General features: G+C 53.3%; 4 protein-coding genes across 6 annotated transcripts; 1 reads left to right on the top strand and 3 right to left on the bottom strand.

Annotated features, from left to right (window-relative positions):
- Positions 1 to 69: 69 nt before the first annotated feature.
- Positions 70 to 3568, bottom strand: ankrd49 (ankyrin repeat domain 49). The gene is made up of 3 exons (XM_061830991.1): positions 3482 to 3568; positions 1900 to 2124; positions 70 to 982 (listed from the first exon to the last, which is right to left on the bottom strand). The coding sequence occupies exons 2-3, from the start codon at positions 2113 to 2115 to the stop codon at positions 506 to 508; spliced, it is 693 nt and encodes a 230-aa protein (XP_061686975.1). The 5' UTR covers positions 2116 to 2124; positions 3482 to 3568; the 3' UTR covers positions 70 to 505.
- A 698-nt stretch (positions 3569 to 4266) lies between these two features.
- cdk2ap2 (cyclin dependent kinase 2 associated protein 2) lies at positions 4267 to 6944 on the top strand. 3 transcript variants are annotated; one of them, XM_061829531.1, is made up of 6 exons: positions 4351 to 4389; positions 4856 to 4927; positions 5076 to 5221; positions 5578 to 5669; positions 6206 to 6326; positions 6587 to 6944. In XM_061829531.1, the coding sequence occupies exons 3-6, from the start codon at positions 5167 to 5169 to the stop codon at positions 6652 to 6654; spliced, it is 336 nt and encodes a 111-aa protein (XP_061685515.1). In that variant the 5' UTR covers positions 4351 to 4389; positions 4856 to 4927; positions 5076 to 5166; the 3' UTR covers positions 6655 to 6944. The 3 variants fall into 3 exon arrangements, with proteins under 3 accessions (XP_061685514.1, XP_061685515.1, XP_061685513.1); XM_061829529.1 differs by lacking the exon at positions 4351 to 4389 and adding an exon at positions 4399 to 4757; XM_061829530.1 differs by lacking the exon at positions 4856 to 4927 and having other exon boundaries at positions 4267 to 4389.
- A 105-nt stretch (positions 6945 to 7049) lies between these two features.
- aip (aryl hydrocarbon receptor interacting protein) lies at positions 7050 to 11050 on the bottom strand. The gene is made up of 7 exons (XM_061829526.1): positions 10868 to 11050; positions 9646 to 9828; positions 9389 to 9577; positions 9140 to 9316; positions 8913 to 9054; positions 7686 to 7921; positions 7050 to 7606 (listed from the first exon to the last, which is right to left on the bottom strand). The coding sequence occupies exons 1-7, from the start codon at positions 11012 to 11014 to the stop codon at positions 7601 to 7603; spliced, it is 1080 nt and encodes a 359-aa protein (XP_061685510.1). The 5' UTR covers positions 11015 to 11050; the 3' UTR covers positions 7050 to 7600.
- Positions 11051 to 12111: 1061 nt separating this feature from the next.
- On the bottom strand, positions 12112 to 15617 carry tmem134 (transmembrane protein 134). Its single transcript, XM_061829527.1, has 8 exons — positions 15261 to 15617; positions 14947 to 15170; positions 14677 to 14744; positions 14335 to 14421; positions 14192 to 14268; positions 13219 to 13263; positions 12375 to 12428; positions 12112 to 12296 (listed from the first exon to the last, which is right to left on the bottom strand). Exons 2-8 carry the CDS (start codon positions 15121 to 15123, stop codon positions 12214 to 12216), a joined length of 591 nt encoding a protein of 196 aa, XP_061685511.1. The 5' UTR covers positions 15124 to 15170; positions 15261 to 15617; the 3' UTR covers positions 12112 to 12213.
- Between the last annotated feature and the right edge of the window lie 15 nt (positions 15618 to 15632).

Raw genomic sequence — 15632 nt, forward strand, 5'->3', positions numbered from 1 at the left:
CATGAGGCGGAAGTGTTGCTTCAGGAGTTGCCTAGTTAAACGTTGACCATCCAAAGGGAGCAAAAGCAGTTCAGAAAAGTCATTTCGATGCCTTTATTTTAAATGCTGTAATGAACCACATCATTGATAACAAAATGTGAAATGTCAATTCCTCGCATGATATTTCTACAGCTTAACGTCACCACGTCAGCGCCCCGATGAGGTCAGATTCCGGACCGACGCCATTTAGTGACTTATGGAGAAGCATAGCTTGCAAATCTGTTCTCAAGGTGCCAGAATTTGAGTATTGGAATACGGTCCGACCTCTTTGTTCTGGTCAGACCCTGCTGAATAAGTTTGAAGACCATTACAACAGTCAAGTCTACCTGAGCTAAAAGCACGGATGAGCTTCACTGGATATGTCAAAGGCTCTTTGAGGAATTGATTTTTATACTTCTTCCCCTTTGATGTGCGAACGCCGACAGGCCGCGAGCAAAGAATTTGTCAGGGTTCTTGGGGAAAATATTCACGGGCCAGGAAGCACACTGGCACAGTCCTCCACCATCTCAAAGAGGAAGTGATAGGGGCCGCAGCGTCGGGCCAGCTCGCCGGCACGCTCGCCGCCGTCGCTGCCGAGTCCGGCCCGCAGGTGGCGCTGAGAGAGGAGGAGCTCCAGAGTGTGGCGCCAGCCGGCTTTGCGCGAACTGCCGTGCGAAGCCGCCAGGTGCAGCGGCGTCAGGCCTCCGTCGGTCTGCGCGTTCACGTCGGCGCCGTGATGGAGTAGCAAGGTCGCTACGGCGACGTGCCCCCAGCGGCAGGCGCTGTGGAGGGGCGTCCAGCCGTCGACGGTGCGAGGGTTGACCCTGGAGCCGGCGGCCAGCAGGGAAGCGGCCGCGTCCGCGTGGCCGCCGTAGGCCGCCCGGTGCAGGGGAGTGTAAGCGTCCTCGTCGCTGCTGTGCGCCAACGACGCCTCTGCGGATAACAACCTCAGGATCGTGGACACCTGCGGGGTACATCGCAAAGCGCGTCGACGTTGGGGAATACGCCAACGACACAATTTCAACAGATCAACGGGGGCCAAATGTTCAGAATTGCAGCTTTTAGTCCGCGCGATTGACGGAGACGCCGTCAAGGCCGCAGGACCGTCCGCAAAAAGGTACACCGGTCCGCCAGGTTCTGTCCTCGTGGTTTTCCCCCGCAAGCCCATACGAGAAAACTCCGGGGCCGTCGTCATCTCGCGTCCTAAAGAAAAAGTACGCCGAGCGACCCGCGACGTGTGCGAAAAAGGCGGCCATTTTGAAAGCGCGTCCCAGCGCAGGTGGCCGTCGGCCGCATTTTGCCGATTCGGGCCACCGCCGCCACATTCAAAACGGTCGCCGAGTATCGTTGAATACATAACGCGTGGGATTTGGTCCTGGGTGGCGGCTGCCCGACTTCAAAGGCCAAAAAGCGCTCGTGAAACGGGCCCGAAATAAACTGAAGCCGTTCGTTCCGACTTTGGCAACAGCCAAAAACCACTCGTCGGCTTTTCCTGATCTGAGGGGGGCCAAAAACGAGCGGGCAGCCTCCTGAAAAATGCCAAAGACACCGACGTCGGATCGGCTCATTTGTGCGCGCCTCGCATTCGGCTAAAAGAATTTGGAGCTGTTCTGCAAAGAAACTTTGGATTTTGATGGCTGGAGAGCGCTAATTTCCCAAATGCGTGAAATGAAAAGGACTTTTTGATTACGCGCAAGCTGTCGCGGTCTCCCTCACAGAACCGAGCAAGTTGAACCAGTTTGACGTGGAATCGTGCCGAGAGGTGTTATGCATGGTTGGAGGCGGCTTGACGACCATCACCAAGGTCATGCGGGCCCGCCGCGGCGGAAGGAACCGGGGCCAAGCGTCCACAGTCCACGGTGTGAAATGGTGTCGACTTACGCGGTTGTTTTGTGCAGCCCAAAGAACGAGCTCGGCGGGTCTGTCCCGGAGGCTTTCCTCTTTGCGGAGGTACCGCTCCTCACTCTGCGCCTCCTCATCCTCCACTGGCCCGTCTTCATCCTCACTTCCAGTCCACAGGCCGCAAGAACCTCGCGGGATCAACTTGCCGTGCGTGTTTACGAGCTCCAGTTGGTTGAAATCGTCTGGAAACTCCATGCGGCGCCTCTGTGTGTCCAACAATCCACAAAGAAGGCAATGAGAGGCACAGCCAGACGTCCGCCCGCCTTTCGGAGCGCTCGCCCTCGTCGTCCCTACGCAAAAGCGGGCTCAGCTGGCGTCTCGTAGTCCGATTGGAATCGCTCCACAAGGCCAAACCCAATGAAAATGCGTCAGATCAGAGGAAACCCAAATAGGGCGGACATATCCGTTGAGCCATTTTCCGAATCGGAACAGCGTCGAGCCTCAACGCAAATGCGCGTCGGCGACATTGTTTGCGAAATACACGAGCGAGCTCATCGACGCACGTCAACGTTCCGATTAAATGCTCAAGCGCAAACGGCCGATCGGAAAGACAAGTCGAGTCTGCTTAAGAACTCGGCGGTGGGTGCTGAATTGTTGCGAATGGCGCCAACGGTGGTACGTCGCTTTTCACCATTTCTTTTTTTTGTTGTTGTTGTTGTTGTTGTGGCTAAAACCACGGCAAGTGACACTCTTGGCCGTCCGGCGACGACCCCGCCAGTGAGCGCCAAGGGACCTTTCTCAGCCCCCTGACATTTGAAGGTGGCTACGTTGCGTTGCGGGGATGCTCGCCCACTGGCGTTCGCACTCTGAAATCTGTCCGCCAATCTTTCCCATTGGATACATTTTTCACATTGAGGGGCGTCGCAACGCAATAAACGGCTTCGTCGCCTCCCCGCCCTGCTTCGCGACTTCGTTTTCATTGTACGACTTCGGTCCGCACGTTGCTCAATTGTGACGTCGAGCCGCTTCGAGATATTTCATTGCATCGTTTCTTCTCTCTCCAATAGTGAAACGCGACTGATGGGCCACCGTTGACGTTTCGATATCATGAGTGAAGGCCCACAGCGGCATGTCCGCCATTTTGGAGGCTTGTGAGGTCCATTAAGTGACTTGGAAAAAGATTCAACTTCTGTGGGCTGTGTCAAATTGACATTTATTTTGCTCAACACGTCCTTTGACTTAACATTGGAGCGTTCGTCGTTAGCAGCGGTTGCAAGAATCCAATCGGCAGTATTTATGCTACAATTTACAAGCGCTGCTGACTTAGTTGATGGAGAACTTTGCTTTCCATCTATTGCCTCCCTGGTTTTTTTTTTTTTTTTTAAATGTTACATCGCACAAACGAGTAATAAGGATGAAAGTGCGTTGTTCTTGTTGCTTTTTGTTTTGGGCTTTTGGGCTTCGGAAAGGCGAGCTTCAGCGCATTTGGTTCCCTGTCAGGAATTCTGACTTCACGGCCGACCGCTGCCGTTTGACGGCGCCGAATTGGAAAAACATTTCAGACGCGAGGCTCGAAATGCACAATTGTTAAAGAACGCGAGTCGAAAAGTGGAATTCTTACCCTCGGATTTGGGGCTCTCTAAACTGAACCCAACCTTTGGAAAAGTGTTCGGGAAATGAAGTTTGTAAGACCCCGAATTCTACGAGAACTCTGTTTAAAAGACACCATTACCCACAAGGGCTTGCGGTGGCCTTTTCTTTCTTTTTCGTTTATTTGGGTGCTGCGTTTGTTGGTTGCGCCGCCCAACGGTTACTATCGCAACTGCAAGAAGTGAAAATGCGCTTCCTGGGGGGGGGGGGGGTGCCCGAAGGTGCCTGCGATGGGCTCCCGTGGCCCTGGGGAGGAGAACTAGCTCACAAAATGGATGGATGGATGGATGGATGGATGGATGGATGGATGGATGGATGGATGGATGGATGGATGGATGGATGGATGGAGCCACGCTTGAGAGAGGGAGGATACGCGCAAGAAAAAAACAGAAAAAAAAAAAGAATCATCTCTCAGCGTCTGATCATTTGCAGACATCGTCATCATCATAAGTATGAAATGGCACTTGGTTGCCACTGTACATAAAAAACAACTCGAGGGCTAATAATATTTGACAAATTTGGACAAACTATCTTTCTAGATCTGCACAGACACAAATAAACGATTTTCATCTCAAATGGTAACGTCTTTAAAATGCTCACAAAGGATATTTTTTTCTATCTATCTATCTATCTACCCCCCCCCAAAAAAAACAAAACAAAACCAAACAAAAGTTCGGGATTATGTCATGGCTGTATTGATAAATTGACCAATGGTGAGCCTCCAAAATGAAACGAGCGGAAAGGCGCTGCGCGTCCGCGTGACGTGGCCTTGTGCGCATGCGCTGTCCTTTCCTGACGGGAAGCGCTCTGGCTGGCGTCCCCCCCCCCGCCCCCCACCCCGCTCACATTTTCAAATCTTCTTCAGTCAACTTGCAAAAGGTACTCGGAGGGAGGAAAGAGCATCGTGATACTTTGCGCTTCTTCTCGCAGTTTGCGAGTGTTTCTTTCGGTTTGATGTGTGGGTCGCGCTCGCGTTGTTGTGCTAACCGGCGAAGGCTAGCTCCGTTTAGCATGACAACTTCCTGTTTGGCTAACGTTAGCTTTTGTTTCATTCGAGCTCCTCGTTTGCCTTTCACGCTGTCGTCCCCCCCGCACGCAAATACGCTCCAAACTACTTTTCATAATCATAATCGCGCATTTGCTTGGTGTTTATGTGTCAATCGAGCCGCTTTCACGGGAACATCCGAATGAAAATGACATTTTTCGTCGTTGGACTGCCAACGTGCACTTTGCGGCCATTTTATTAGGTACACCGGCATAATCTCGGGACTTGTGTTTAACCAGTGAGACCTAAAATAAAAAAGAAGAAATGTTCAATGTGAATGCCTTCAACGTTTTTTCCTAGGTTTAATAGCGGCTCAAGCTTATGATTATTGATTATGGCAGCCTGCTTAGGGGACTTGAAAGTAGGAATCCGGTGAGTGGACGGCGGCCAGGCCGTTTCCCAAATCCACCGCTAGTCGACCCCCTCTTGATTTGCACCAATTCCGTGTATTTATTCCTTTGTTTTCCAAAAGAGGTTCTGACCCATGAGTGTGTTCTGACGGCGTCTGTTCCCCTTTCAGCTCTTAGGAGCTCATCGCCGGACTAAAGCTGTATAAGCACCGGAACGAAGGAAGCGGCGCGTCGTACGGGGAGCTGCCGGCGGACATCGTCATGAGTTACAAGCCCATCGCTCCTGCGCCGTCCGGCTCCAACCACACGCCGCCTGGTGGGTTGTGGGTTCCGACGCCCTCCCCGATTTTCCTCAGCCTGTTCCTTGGCTCATACGTGCTCGCTTTTTTCAAATTGATGATATTCTCGCTTGTATCGGCACCCGCGTAGTGAGGTGTGTCTTTGTCCAGTTCTTTTCATTTTTCTGACGGTCACGATGGGTTGCTGACGAAATAGATGAACGATAACAGAGATCTGCGGTGCGACATTATTATTATTCCCGGCCTGTTTAGGTCAGAATGGACCAAACCTGGCACTTCAGTATTGGACCTGCATCACGTATCTTAACAGCGGTACCGTTACAAGATCACGGCAGAAAGTTCTGTCTATTGATTGTCTTCCCCCCCCCCGCAGGCTCCTCCGTGCCCTCACCTTCCCTCCCGTCGTCGTCCAACTTCCGGCCGGCTTTCAGTGACTTCGGCCCGCCCTCCATGGGCTTTGTGCAGGTACGCTAGCGGCAGGCGCGCTCGCTCGGTTCTGCCGATTCGGCGGCGCCTTGACTTTGGGCTGTGCCGACTTAGGAGGCGTCACTCAAACTTTGGGGTACAACAGCAGTGCAAAATGAAACGCACCCATGAAGTTTTGCATGCTAACAGTGTAACAAATGCGTACTTCATTGGACATGTCACAGGACAATTTTGCACAAATGGTCAGGCTGTCCATTTTGGAGAAGATTTGAGACCTTTAACCTTGTTTTAAAAAAAAAAAAAGGTTGGGGGGGGGGGGGCTGATAAATGACTTGATTTTCACACCAGCACAAGGAGATTTGAGTTCCGGGGTTGAACTGGTGTGGATTCGAGTCGAGTAATTTGTTGCACAATGAAGTCGATTGCGATTCCCTCGCCGCAATGCAAATTACAAAGTAGGCTTGACGGGGGCGACTCCGAGTTCACGAAGCCCCCAAGTCAAGGTACCGCGTTGTACTCGTGATCCAATAAGCAACGAAACCGGAAGTGACATTTTGTTGCATCTCTGGTCTCAGCCCATCAAGGTCACTCAAGGGTCAACCTACAGCGAACTGCTGTCGGTCATCGAGGAAATGAGCCGCGAGATCCGACCCACGTACGCCGGGAGCAAAAGTGCCATGGAGAGGCTAAAGAGAGGTAATCGTTCCTCTCGCTTTACTCGGCAACGACGGAAAGCCGATCGGGCAGCGCCCAGAGTCCCGAGCGACTCTGGGCTTGTGACGGGCGCAGACAAAGTCACGCGTTAGTACAACGGGACTTTTCGCCGCAGAACGACGACGCTAATCGTGCGTCATCCATCTGCACGTCGGCTGCTCTGAAGCCTCGAGAACCCGAGACGTCCAAACCCTGCGGGTTCGTCGGACTTACTATTCTGACGCGTCGTTTGTGGTTTCCAGGCATCATCCACGCTCGTGCGCTGGTCCGAGAGTGTCTGGCCGAAACGGAACGAAGTGCCCGGACATGACCTCCCCTCGGAACTCCTTCATCTGTTTGAAAACCTTTTTTTCTTTGTCCTCCTCTGTCAGCTTTTTACATTTGCGTTGTTTTTTTGTCATTCCACCGGGCCCTTCGCTTTCAACCTGTCCCCCCCCCCCCTTTTTTTTTTTTTTAGTCCATTTTATTTTCCTTTTCGTTCCTTTGCTTTTCTGCCCACGTGCGGGAGTTTTCTAGTCAGCATCCAGCAAGAATTATGTATTGTACATCTCAGTCAATTTGTTATTGTGGAAATTTTGTAAAGCAAACTTTTGCAGTTCAGCGTGTATATCTTAATGAAATATGAAAAAAAAAAAAAAAATCAGCACATGTCATGTTTTCCTTTCCCATTGGATGACACACATTCAAAATGCCAAGAGACGGACGGACGGACGGACACTTTTATTTGGATGACACGATTGCCGCTCGACCCACCGGCGGCTTCGCGTTTGTTCATTTTCAGACGGGCCGATGTCGGCGCACAAAAACAACAAACACAAACGTCGTTTATACGGGAAATACACAAGAAAGCAACATCCAAGTGCGTTTTATGATTGTCGTAACGTCGACCGGGGGAAAGCGCCGATGCCCAGAAAAAGGTCCGTAGGGACAAAGAAGACCTGCGCCTGTCGGTAATATTTTAGCTGTGATTCTAACATCGATTATAGGAAACGGTGACACCCCCCCCCCCAAAAAAAAAAAAAAAAAAAAAAGCTTGCGTGAGTGACTCTTGGTTACGTGTTGACATTCTCTGTGATGAAGCCAAAATGTGCCTAAACATGAAGCTGAAAGACTTAAAAGGGAGAAACGGAGCTCAAGAGCGTTCGTCCCGCCAGTGGATCCGAGCCAAACCGCAGCAGCAGCAGCAGCAGCAACGCGTGCGTTGGCGACGCTTTCTCCTGGAAATGATCTCGGGCAGCCGCTTCTCATTTCGCTCTTCAACCCTGCCGAGAGAAAGCGCACAAGAGTGAACGCGGCCGATTCTCCGGCGGAGAAGGGAACGAGAGGCCCGCGCCGACCCACCGTGGTGGCGGTCGTCGGCGGCGCCGCCGCGTTGTAGTCGAAGAGGCCTTTGTAGCGGCCCTTCTCCTCCTTCTCCTTGGTGCGAATGCGCACCTCCATGGCCCGCAGCTCCTTGGCCACGGACGGCCCGAGGGACGGGTCCAGCTCCAGCACCTTGGCGAAGTCCGCCCGGGCCTCCGTCTCGTTCCAGACGGCGGCGTGGGCCTTGGCTCGCTTGTAGAAGGCCTTCACGTTGTCTGGCGCGCGCGCACGGAAAACGGCGGGCGTCAAGTTATCATCATTCAGCGAAAGAAGGACACTTTGAACGTACACAAGGGCTTAACACAAATGAGTCACTTTGAAATGCAGTTGTTTTGGTTTTTTTTTTTTTCTTTCCCCTAACCAGGCGCGTTAATATAATATCGACACGAGCCGCCCGATGATTGCAAGCGGGTCTCACCGGGGACGCCACATTTGATAGTATGAGGACGGCAGGCGACGAATTTGAAAATAAAACTAATGTAGGTGCTCAAATCAAGGACCGCTTTCAGCATGCAAATCTTTGCTTGAAAATTGCCTACATGACATTTGAGACAGTAGAAGACGTGTGGGACGATTTTTCTTCTGCCGCAACAACAAAAACCTCAGAGCGATCATCACAGAGATAAACGTATCTTTCTTTGTGGCCACTTGAAGCTGTGAGAATGTCACTGCGGTCTGCCCGTGATTTGAAGATACGGCAATTCCCGGGGCCTACGCAGCGCACCTGGTTACGAGCCTCACATTTGTAAAGGAAATACCATTTGGTACATACTGTACACACGGCGCAGCTGTGTAAAAGCCGCAAATGGCCACATCGAAGCACGACATATTTGCAAAGAAACACGGTAGCGCTAACCCCAACGCCACACTAAAGCGAGCGCTAACGCCGCACTAGTGCTCAAATAAAACGTACCGGTAAATATCACTTTAAGACACGGCAATAACACAGCAGCAACACGCTAGCACAGTGCTAACAGGGCCGGTAAAAGCCACTTCCTGGGCACATCTATTTCAGCGGTCTCATTGCGGCGGCCGCTAGAAACAATGCACAAATTAGCCGCACCGCCGCGTGAACCGCAGGGTTGAAAGCGTGTGAAAAAAGTGGCGGCTTGTGGGCCTGAAATTACAGTAACTGGAGCGGCGACTCGGGGAGGACGAGGCGGACTTGCAGTCGTGTTCCGCCGGCAACAAAGGGGTTGGCCTCACCCTCGTACTTGAACGTGAGCGACGAGCAGTGTTCGATGACTTCGTAGTAGTGTCCTTGGAGCAGTTTGCACTGGCAGTAGTTGAGGAGGAGCGGCGTGATCATGTGGTCCAGCTTGATCCAGGCTTCATCGCCCGGATGCTCCTGCAAGGGGAAGCACGAGCGGGGCGACGGGGTCAGCGAACGGCCGCGAACGGGGCGGCGGCGGCGGCGGCCGCGACTCGCTGACCTTCATCTGGAGATTTTTCAGGCAGGCGATGCCGTTGTAGTACTTGTCGGTGGCCTCCTGGACTCGGCCCTGCTTGAAGAGCTCGTTGCCCTCCTCGTGGATGTGAGGCACCGAGGCCAGCTTCTCCTCGTCCGTCATGGCCCACACGTCCAGCTGGAAGGAGCCCGGAGGAAGGACCTGCACGCACGCACGCACGCCGGATCAGCGCCACGCGTCGGGAGCCAATGGCGGCGGTCCCGGCTCACGCGCCTCCAACAGCTCGATGGCGAAGACGAGCGGCTGCGGGTCGGCCTGGAGCCGGTCCAGGTCTTTGTGGCCCAGCGAGTGGTGGGAGTGGATCTGGGCGATGCCGCAGCAATGCCGCTGGCCTTCCAGGGGGTCTTTGCCCACGCTGATGTTCCTCAGCGACTGCGACACCAGCGGGTAAAGTCCGGTGTGCTGCGGACAGAACCAAAAACGGCCGTGACGGCGACGCCTCCGACGCCGGCTTCGGGCGGCTCACCCACTTTGGTGTCGCACGTGAATTGGGCCACTTCTCCCGCTCTCATGGAGACGATGACGCGTTCCCACACGGCCAGTTTGAACTTCTTGCCCAGGATGAGCTCCATGGGTTTGCCGCCGCCCCCCATCTTCCTGGAGTCATCCAGCACGGTGCCGTCGCGCAGGCTGGTGCGGTAGTGGAACACCACCTGGAACCGCGCCCGGCGGGCTGTTAGCTCGCCGTCGCCGCTCAAGTCTTCGCCGAGCGCAAGGACCGGAAACGACGCCGAGGCCAAGTCGCTATCGAGCCGAGAAGAAGCTCACGCGAAAAAAAAAAAGCTGCCGTACGGTTTTTCCTGTCACGACGCTTCTCGTACTCTCACCGCGTGAAGCCGAATTCGGGTCTGTCCTCAATACACCGGAGCGAGGGGGACGTGCAGACTCCACGCAGGCTGGGATTTGAACCCCGGTCCTCAGAATGGTGAGGCAGACAGTGCAACCGGTTGTCCACCATGGTGCTGGGTTGTCAATCTGATTTGGGTGTTTTTTTTTTTTTTTTTTTCAATGAATTCAAATAAATGAGGGCGGAACACTAGTTAGTACATCTGCCTCACAGTCGGAGGAGCAGGGTTCGAATCCCGACACGTGCCTGCGTGGCTGTTCTCCCACCAAAAACATGCAACATTGCCCATAGGTGTGATTGCGAGCGCGACCGTTGTCTCGTCTGCATGCGCCCTGCGATTGGCTGGCGTGGCGACCAGTTGAGGGCACTCCCCGCGACCCTCGTGGGGATAAACGGCTCAGAAAATGGACGGAAACCATTTTTTTAATGGCTAAAGCGGTCCCAACTCAAGGCGAAAATGTGACGCGAAGGCCGACGGCGCGTCTTCCAATCAGAAGCCTAGAAAATTGACCGGCACGGTCGGCGGACCAATCGACGGTGATCAACAGGCAGCCTTCTGTCCCGCCCACGTCCTCCCATCAGATGGGGGGGGGGGGGGAAGGAAGGGAAAGAAGCGCTGCAAACGTTCGCAAAGCAACAACTTGGAAGTTCTTCGACGTGCGGCGGTTCGCGCTTCTCGAGGAATTCAAACGCGTCCGCCGATGAGCAAGAAAAGAGAGAAAAAACGGAAGCAAAGACGACGGCAAAGCTAGCTTTAGCCAAGTTAGCTCGATGGCGTTTGCGCGAGTTTTTCCGAGGCCAACGTCAGAGCCAGCCGCCGACCCGCAAACTACTTCAATTGTTACCTTCGTTCCATCGGGGAAAGTCGAAAGCTGGCCTTTGCCCGGGCTAATGACTTTTTTCCTGATCCCTTCTTCGAGGAGCCTCCGAGCCTCTTCCTCCTCCATCCTCGACCCAGACCGAGAGGGGCCGCCGCTCGAGTGACGGAACATGACGATGTTTGCCGAGGACAGCCGATTCCGATGCGCCCTCTACAGGTCGCCGGTCGCGGAGGTAGAAATCATTTCCATAATAGCTGGAAATGTCACTTGATGCAACTCGGACCAGTGCAATCAAGTCATCCATTTGTGTTGTCGCAATCGGAATCAGCTTCAACGGCCAAGCGTGTCGTCGGTCAGGAAGGAGAACGAGAACGAGAGCCGAGAGTCACAAACGTGCGAGATTCCGTTTCGGGGCGTTTCTCTTAGCCGCGGCGGCTCCAGTCGAGATGTCGTCGTCGTCGTCGTCGTTTCGTTCTCGTTCAATCTGCCGCGGTCGACGTCGTCTCGCGACGGCCTTCAGAATCACAAATGCTGGCCAAAGGGACTCAAACGCGATCGTTTCTCTGAGCAATCGTTTCAAAATCGTACTCCCATCCTCGATGACAGCGGCAATTTGAGCGGTCGGAGCAAAACTGGATCCAGCCAAGTTCGACACACGCGCGCGGCGGTCCGCATCGGCGGCCCCCGCGACCATCTTATTCCGACGACCCTGCCTTGATATTTCACACTTTCCTCTCTTCCGTGCACTTTTCAGGCCAACCGTTTTTTCTCCCCCTTTTTTTCTTCCATCGGGTAAGCACAAATATGTGCTTCATCCCAAAATGAAGGAAAACATCTTGAGGGTCATTTTGATGCTTCTGTTCGAAATGAAAAAGTCAACAAAATGTCGTGATGTCACTTTTTGAACGTGACTAAAAGAAACTTTCAGATCTACAAAAGTGTCCGTTGTCTTCCCCGCACGTGTCGAAATGAGCAAAATATTTGCTTTGGAATGCCGACGACCGGCGGCGGCAGAAAGCAGACCCGCGCAAAAAAAAAGTCCGGGCGGGGATTCGCGTCGATTGTGCCGCGACGATCACCATCAGGATTATTTTTAGGGGCCCTGCGAAGCTCGGCCCGCAAAAGTTGGGAACTACTGCGCCGACGAAAGAGTGACAAAAGTTTTTATTTCCGTTTCACAGCAGAGCATCAAAATACTTTCACAAAACCTGGGCGGACGTCGGGACCTCGCGGTTCCTGCCCGCTCCGTCACTTTTCATGCGCCGACGAAAGAGTGACAAAAGTTTTTATTTCCGTTTCACAGCAGAGCATCAAAATACTTTCACAAAACCTGGGCGGACGTCGGGACCTCGCGGTTCCTGCCCGCTCCGTCACTTTTCAAAATAAGGCAGGTAGAACAACTTGAAGCCTCGTCGGCCGCGGACGGCGCAGCCGATGTAGGTCACGTGATACGCTGGACACAAAAAAAGAAAAAGGCCACGCGCGCTCAACTTTTTGGGGATTGTCAACGCAAACAAACCTGGACGTTTACCTCCGGGGATGAAGAGCAGGAAGCCGGGCACGAAGAAGATGGCGCCGGAAAGGCCTGCCGAGACACACGGAAAAGAAAACAAGCCGCTTTGGGTTTTCGCGGGTCGTGAGCGCGCCACTTCCCGGCCTCCGTTGGCCGAAACTAAATCCGCCGATTCCAGCGTCGTGCCCGCCAACGCGCCCAAGGCAAAGAGGACGCTTTTCATGCATCATTTTGACAATTTTCGCTTACGGCAAACGCTTGAGTCACTTTGACGACGACATATGGACTCTTTCATGCCATTGGCCAGAATCCTTTTGACCCTTTGCCATCCCCGTCTTCGCTTTTGACCCACTGAAAGTCACACTGACACATTACAATCGGGCACCTTTTCGGGATTTTCTTTTTCTCGACTTTCAACAACTTTTTTTGTGTTCTTTGCCACGCAAATTGTGTGACTTCTTTTCCAAACGACTGCACGGCGCCACCCGCTGTGGACCGGAAGAGGCGCGGCGCGGCTCGTGACGCGTGCCGTCGTTCATCGGACTCGCGCTTAGAACGCGCCGGCGCCTGCGCCGCATCAAACGATCGCCCTACTGTTGGGTTTCCACTTGTACGATTGCGCTTTTCGACCTTTTACACGACGTTGAGGAAAAGTGGATTTGACGGTGCAAATTTTTTTGTCTTTTTTCATCTTGTTTTATCTCAGCTGCACTTTTCTGTTTTCAAGTCAGCAAATGTAAACGCCATCGTCTGACATCTCGAGGTTCATTTAGGAAACGTCTGAAATTTCATATTCTAGTCCACGTTGTCTGTTATTTTGTCACTGAAAAAAAAGTACTTCAGATCAATGGAGTTTTCTTACCTGCATTCGGATTCAGATGTACGAGAACGCCAGCGAAAATAAGAGCTACAAACAAAGAGTACATATGACAATTATCAGGATGGTAAGGATGGAAACAGCCACTCGGGGGGGGACACACACGAAGTGAGCAGCGACCGCTTTCAAGTCCACTCGTACCTCGACTTACGGAATTCATCCCTTCCGGAAGTCCTTTCATAACGTGAATGTATTTTGGAAGTACAAGCGCATTTTACATGTAAATTACGTAATCCGTTCCAACCCCCCCCCCCCCCCGCTTGCCAAAAATAAGCATTCAAAGTACATAATGTAAAGAATGAAAAAAAAAAAAATAATATATATATATATATATCGTAATTCCCGGCCTACAGAGCGCACCTGCTTATAAGCCTCGGTACACAGAAAGAGTTTAACGCTAGCGCGGCGCTAGCGTCACTACATAAACCGCAGGCTTGGAAGCGTGTGAAAAAAGTTGCAGCTTGTAGGCTGGAAATTACCGTATGTTTGGCGTTGGCGAGAACAAGCGAAAGGCATCGCGGGGGGGGGGGGGGGGGGGGGGGTAAATTGAACGATTGACAGCCGAGAGAAAACATGCGTACAAACAGATGAACGCACACAACTTCATTCCGCTAAAATTTCTTGGGGCGAAGGAAGAAAAGTTGTCCAAGGGAAAGGAAAAGCATCACGGGTAAAGAGCGACGTCCCTCCCGGCCAACGGGATGACGCTACGGCGATAGCCAATGGGAGAGCGGCTCGATCGAAGTTTTACGCTCGGAGGACCCGGCGCCCTTTCGTAACTTTCTGAACGAGAGACGTTCATAAGTAGGAGGTGCCGCCGTACAGGAAGTCCCCGACCCAAAACGCCGTGCCCCCTATTTTGGGCGGAGGGACGTCGGCACAGCGGATCCGCGCAGGAGCACACAAGAGTATTTGTCAAAGCGGGCTGGGCCGCAAATGGCAAAAAGGTCCAACTCACCGAGTCCGGTGACCAGCAGAAGGAAGGAAGCCAGGACCACTTTTTGGTTTTTCTTCAGCAGCGGATGCGACAGCCACCTGCCCGACACATCGGCGCACACGTCACCTCCGGTTGGGCGTCTCTGCGCGTTCGTGCGACCTCACCCGCAACAACGTGCCGAAAACTGCGTGGCGGAACTCAAGGTGCCGAAGGACCACTGGGAGCTGCAGTACGACAGCGCGGCGGGGTCGCTGTGCAAAAAAAAAAAGAACATTCCAAAATTCAAAACTCTGCTGGAGGTGCAGGACGCAGGTCAAAGTTTTTGTTGTCGCGGTAAAGCCGTTGGCCTTCGGGACATCCTTGGGCCTCCGTTAATTGTTGCCGAATGATCGTCAGGATTGTTTTAAAAAGGTAATACCGCCATTGCAAAAAAAGGCACACTGTGAGGTGGAAAATCGGTTGAAACGTTTGTCGTTCCGGCGTCACGGGCAACACGTTGAACCGACCTGACTTTGAAGAAGTTGCTGAAAGACGAGTTGCCGTTGGTGCCGAGCGGGTCTTCGTTTTCCAGATTCTACAACACAACACAAAGCCACGACGGAGGTTTTCTCTTTTCGTTCCAAAAGGGAAAAACCCATCGGGACAAAACCTTTGACATTTCTCCCAGTCCGAGCCGAGCGGCCGCAAGAATAAACCAAACACCCGTTTGAGCACGGCGGTGGCAGCTTTGTCAAGCGAGACAACCATTCCTTTCTGTGCCTCTCCGAGTCCGGTACCTGATACTTGAGCTTGGTGTGCTCGGGCGAGGGATGAGGCTGAGCCTTGGAGAACGTCAGCGGGCCGAAGGTGAGCTCCGCCTCCCTGTCCTTGTCCCGAGTCTTCCGTCCGGAGTCGGCGCCTTCCTCGTCGACTTCCAGCGCGAAGGCGTCGTCGATGGTGAACTGCGTTGCCATGGAGATGGCCTCTTAGACACCGCCGACGGCTTGTGGGTTGAGGCTCACTATGGAGGGGGGGGGGGGTTGGTCAACGACGCAAACAAAACCTCGTACGGCACCGAAGATCGAGCTTTGTGGGCTCCGCGGTACGTTACTTGTGTTTTCCCAGTTTCAGGGGAGCGAAACGGTGACTTTTGGTTTTGGTGACTCGCGATCACGTGGTTCCCAGCATCGGCGGCTCGGATCGGAGCCAACAGGAAGGAATCTCAGCCTTTGTTCGAGGAGGGGGGAAAAAACTTCCCGACTGGCTTCCAAAGTTGTTTCCCGTCTTCTCCCGAGTTCAGCCGGACTCCGAGACGCAGTCGACGCGGTTCCTCCCAAGTCTACCCGCGATGCTGACCCCCTTTTGGAGCGCCTCCGACGTCTTCCCGATACTTCGGAGTCCGTCGCCGTCGCCGTCGCTTTTCCCCCCTCCCGCAGGCGATCAATTGCTTACGCCTGATGACGCCCCGCGGAAGGGGGCGCAG

The sequence above is a fragment of the Syngnathoides biaculeatus genome, chromosome 9 (assembly GCF_019802595.1).
Source record: "Syngnathoides biaculeatus isolate LvHL_M chromosome 9, ASM1980259v1, whole genome shotgun sequence".
Lineage (NCBI taxonomy): Eukaryota > Metazoa > Chordata > Actinopteri > Syngnathiformes > Syngnathidae > Syngnathoides > Syngnathoides biaculeatus.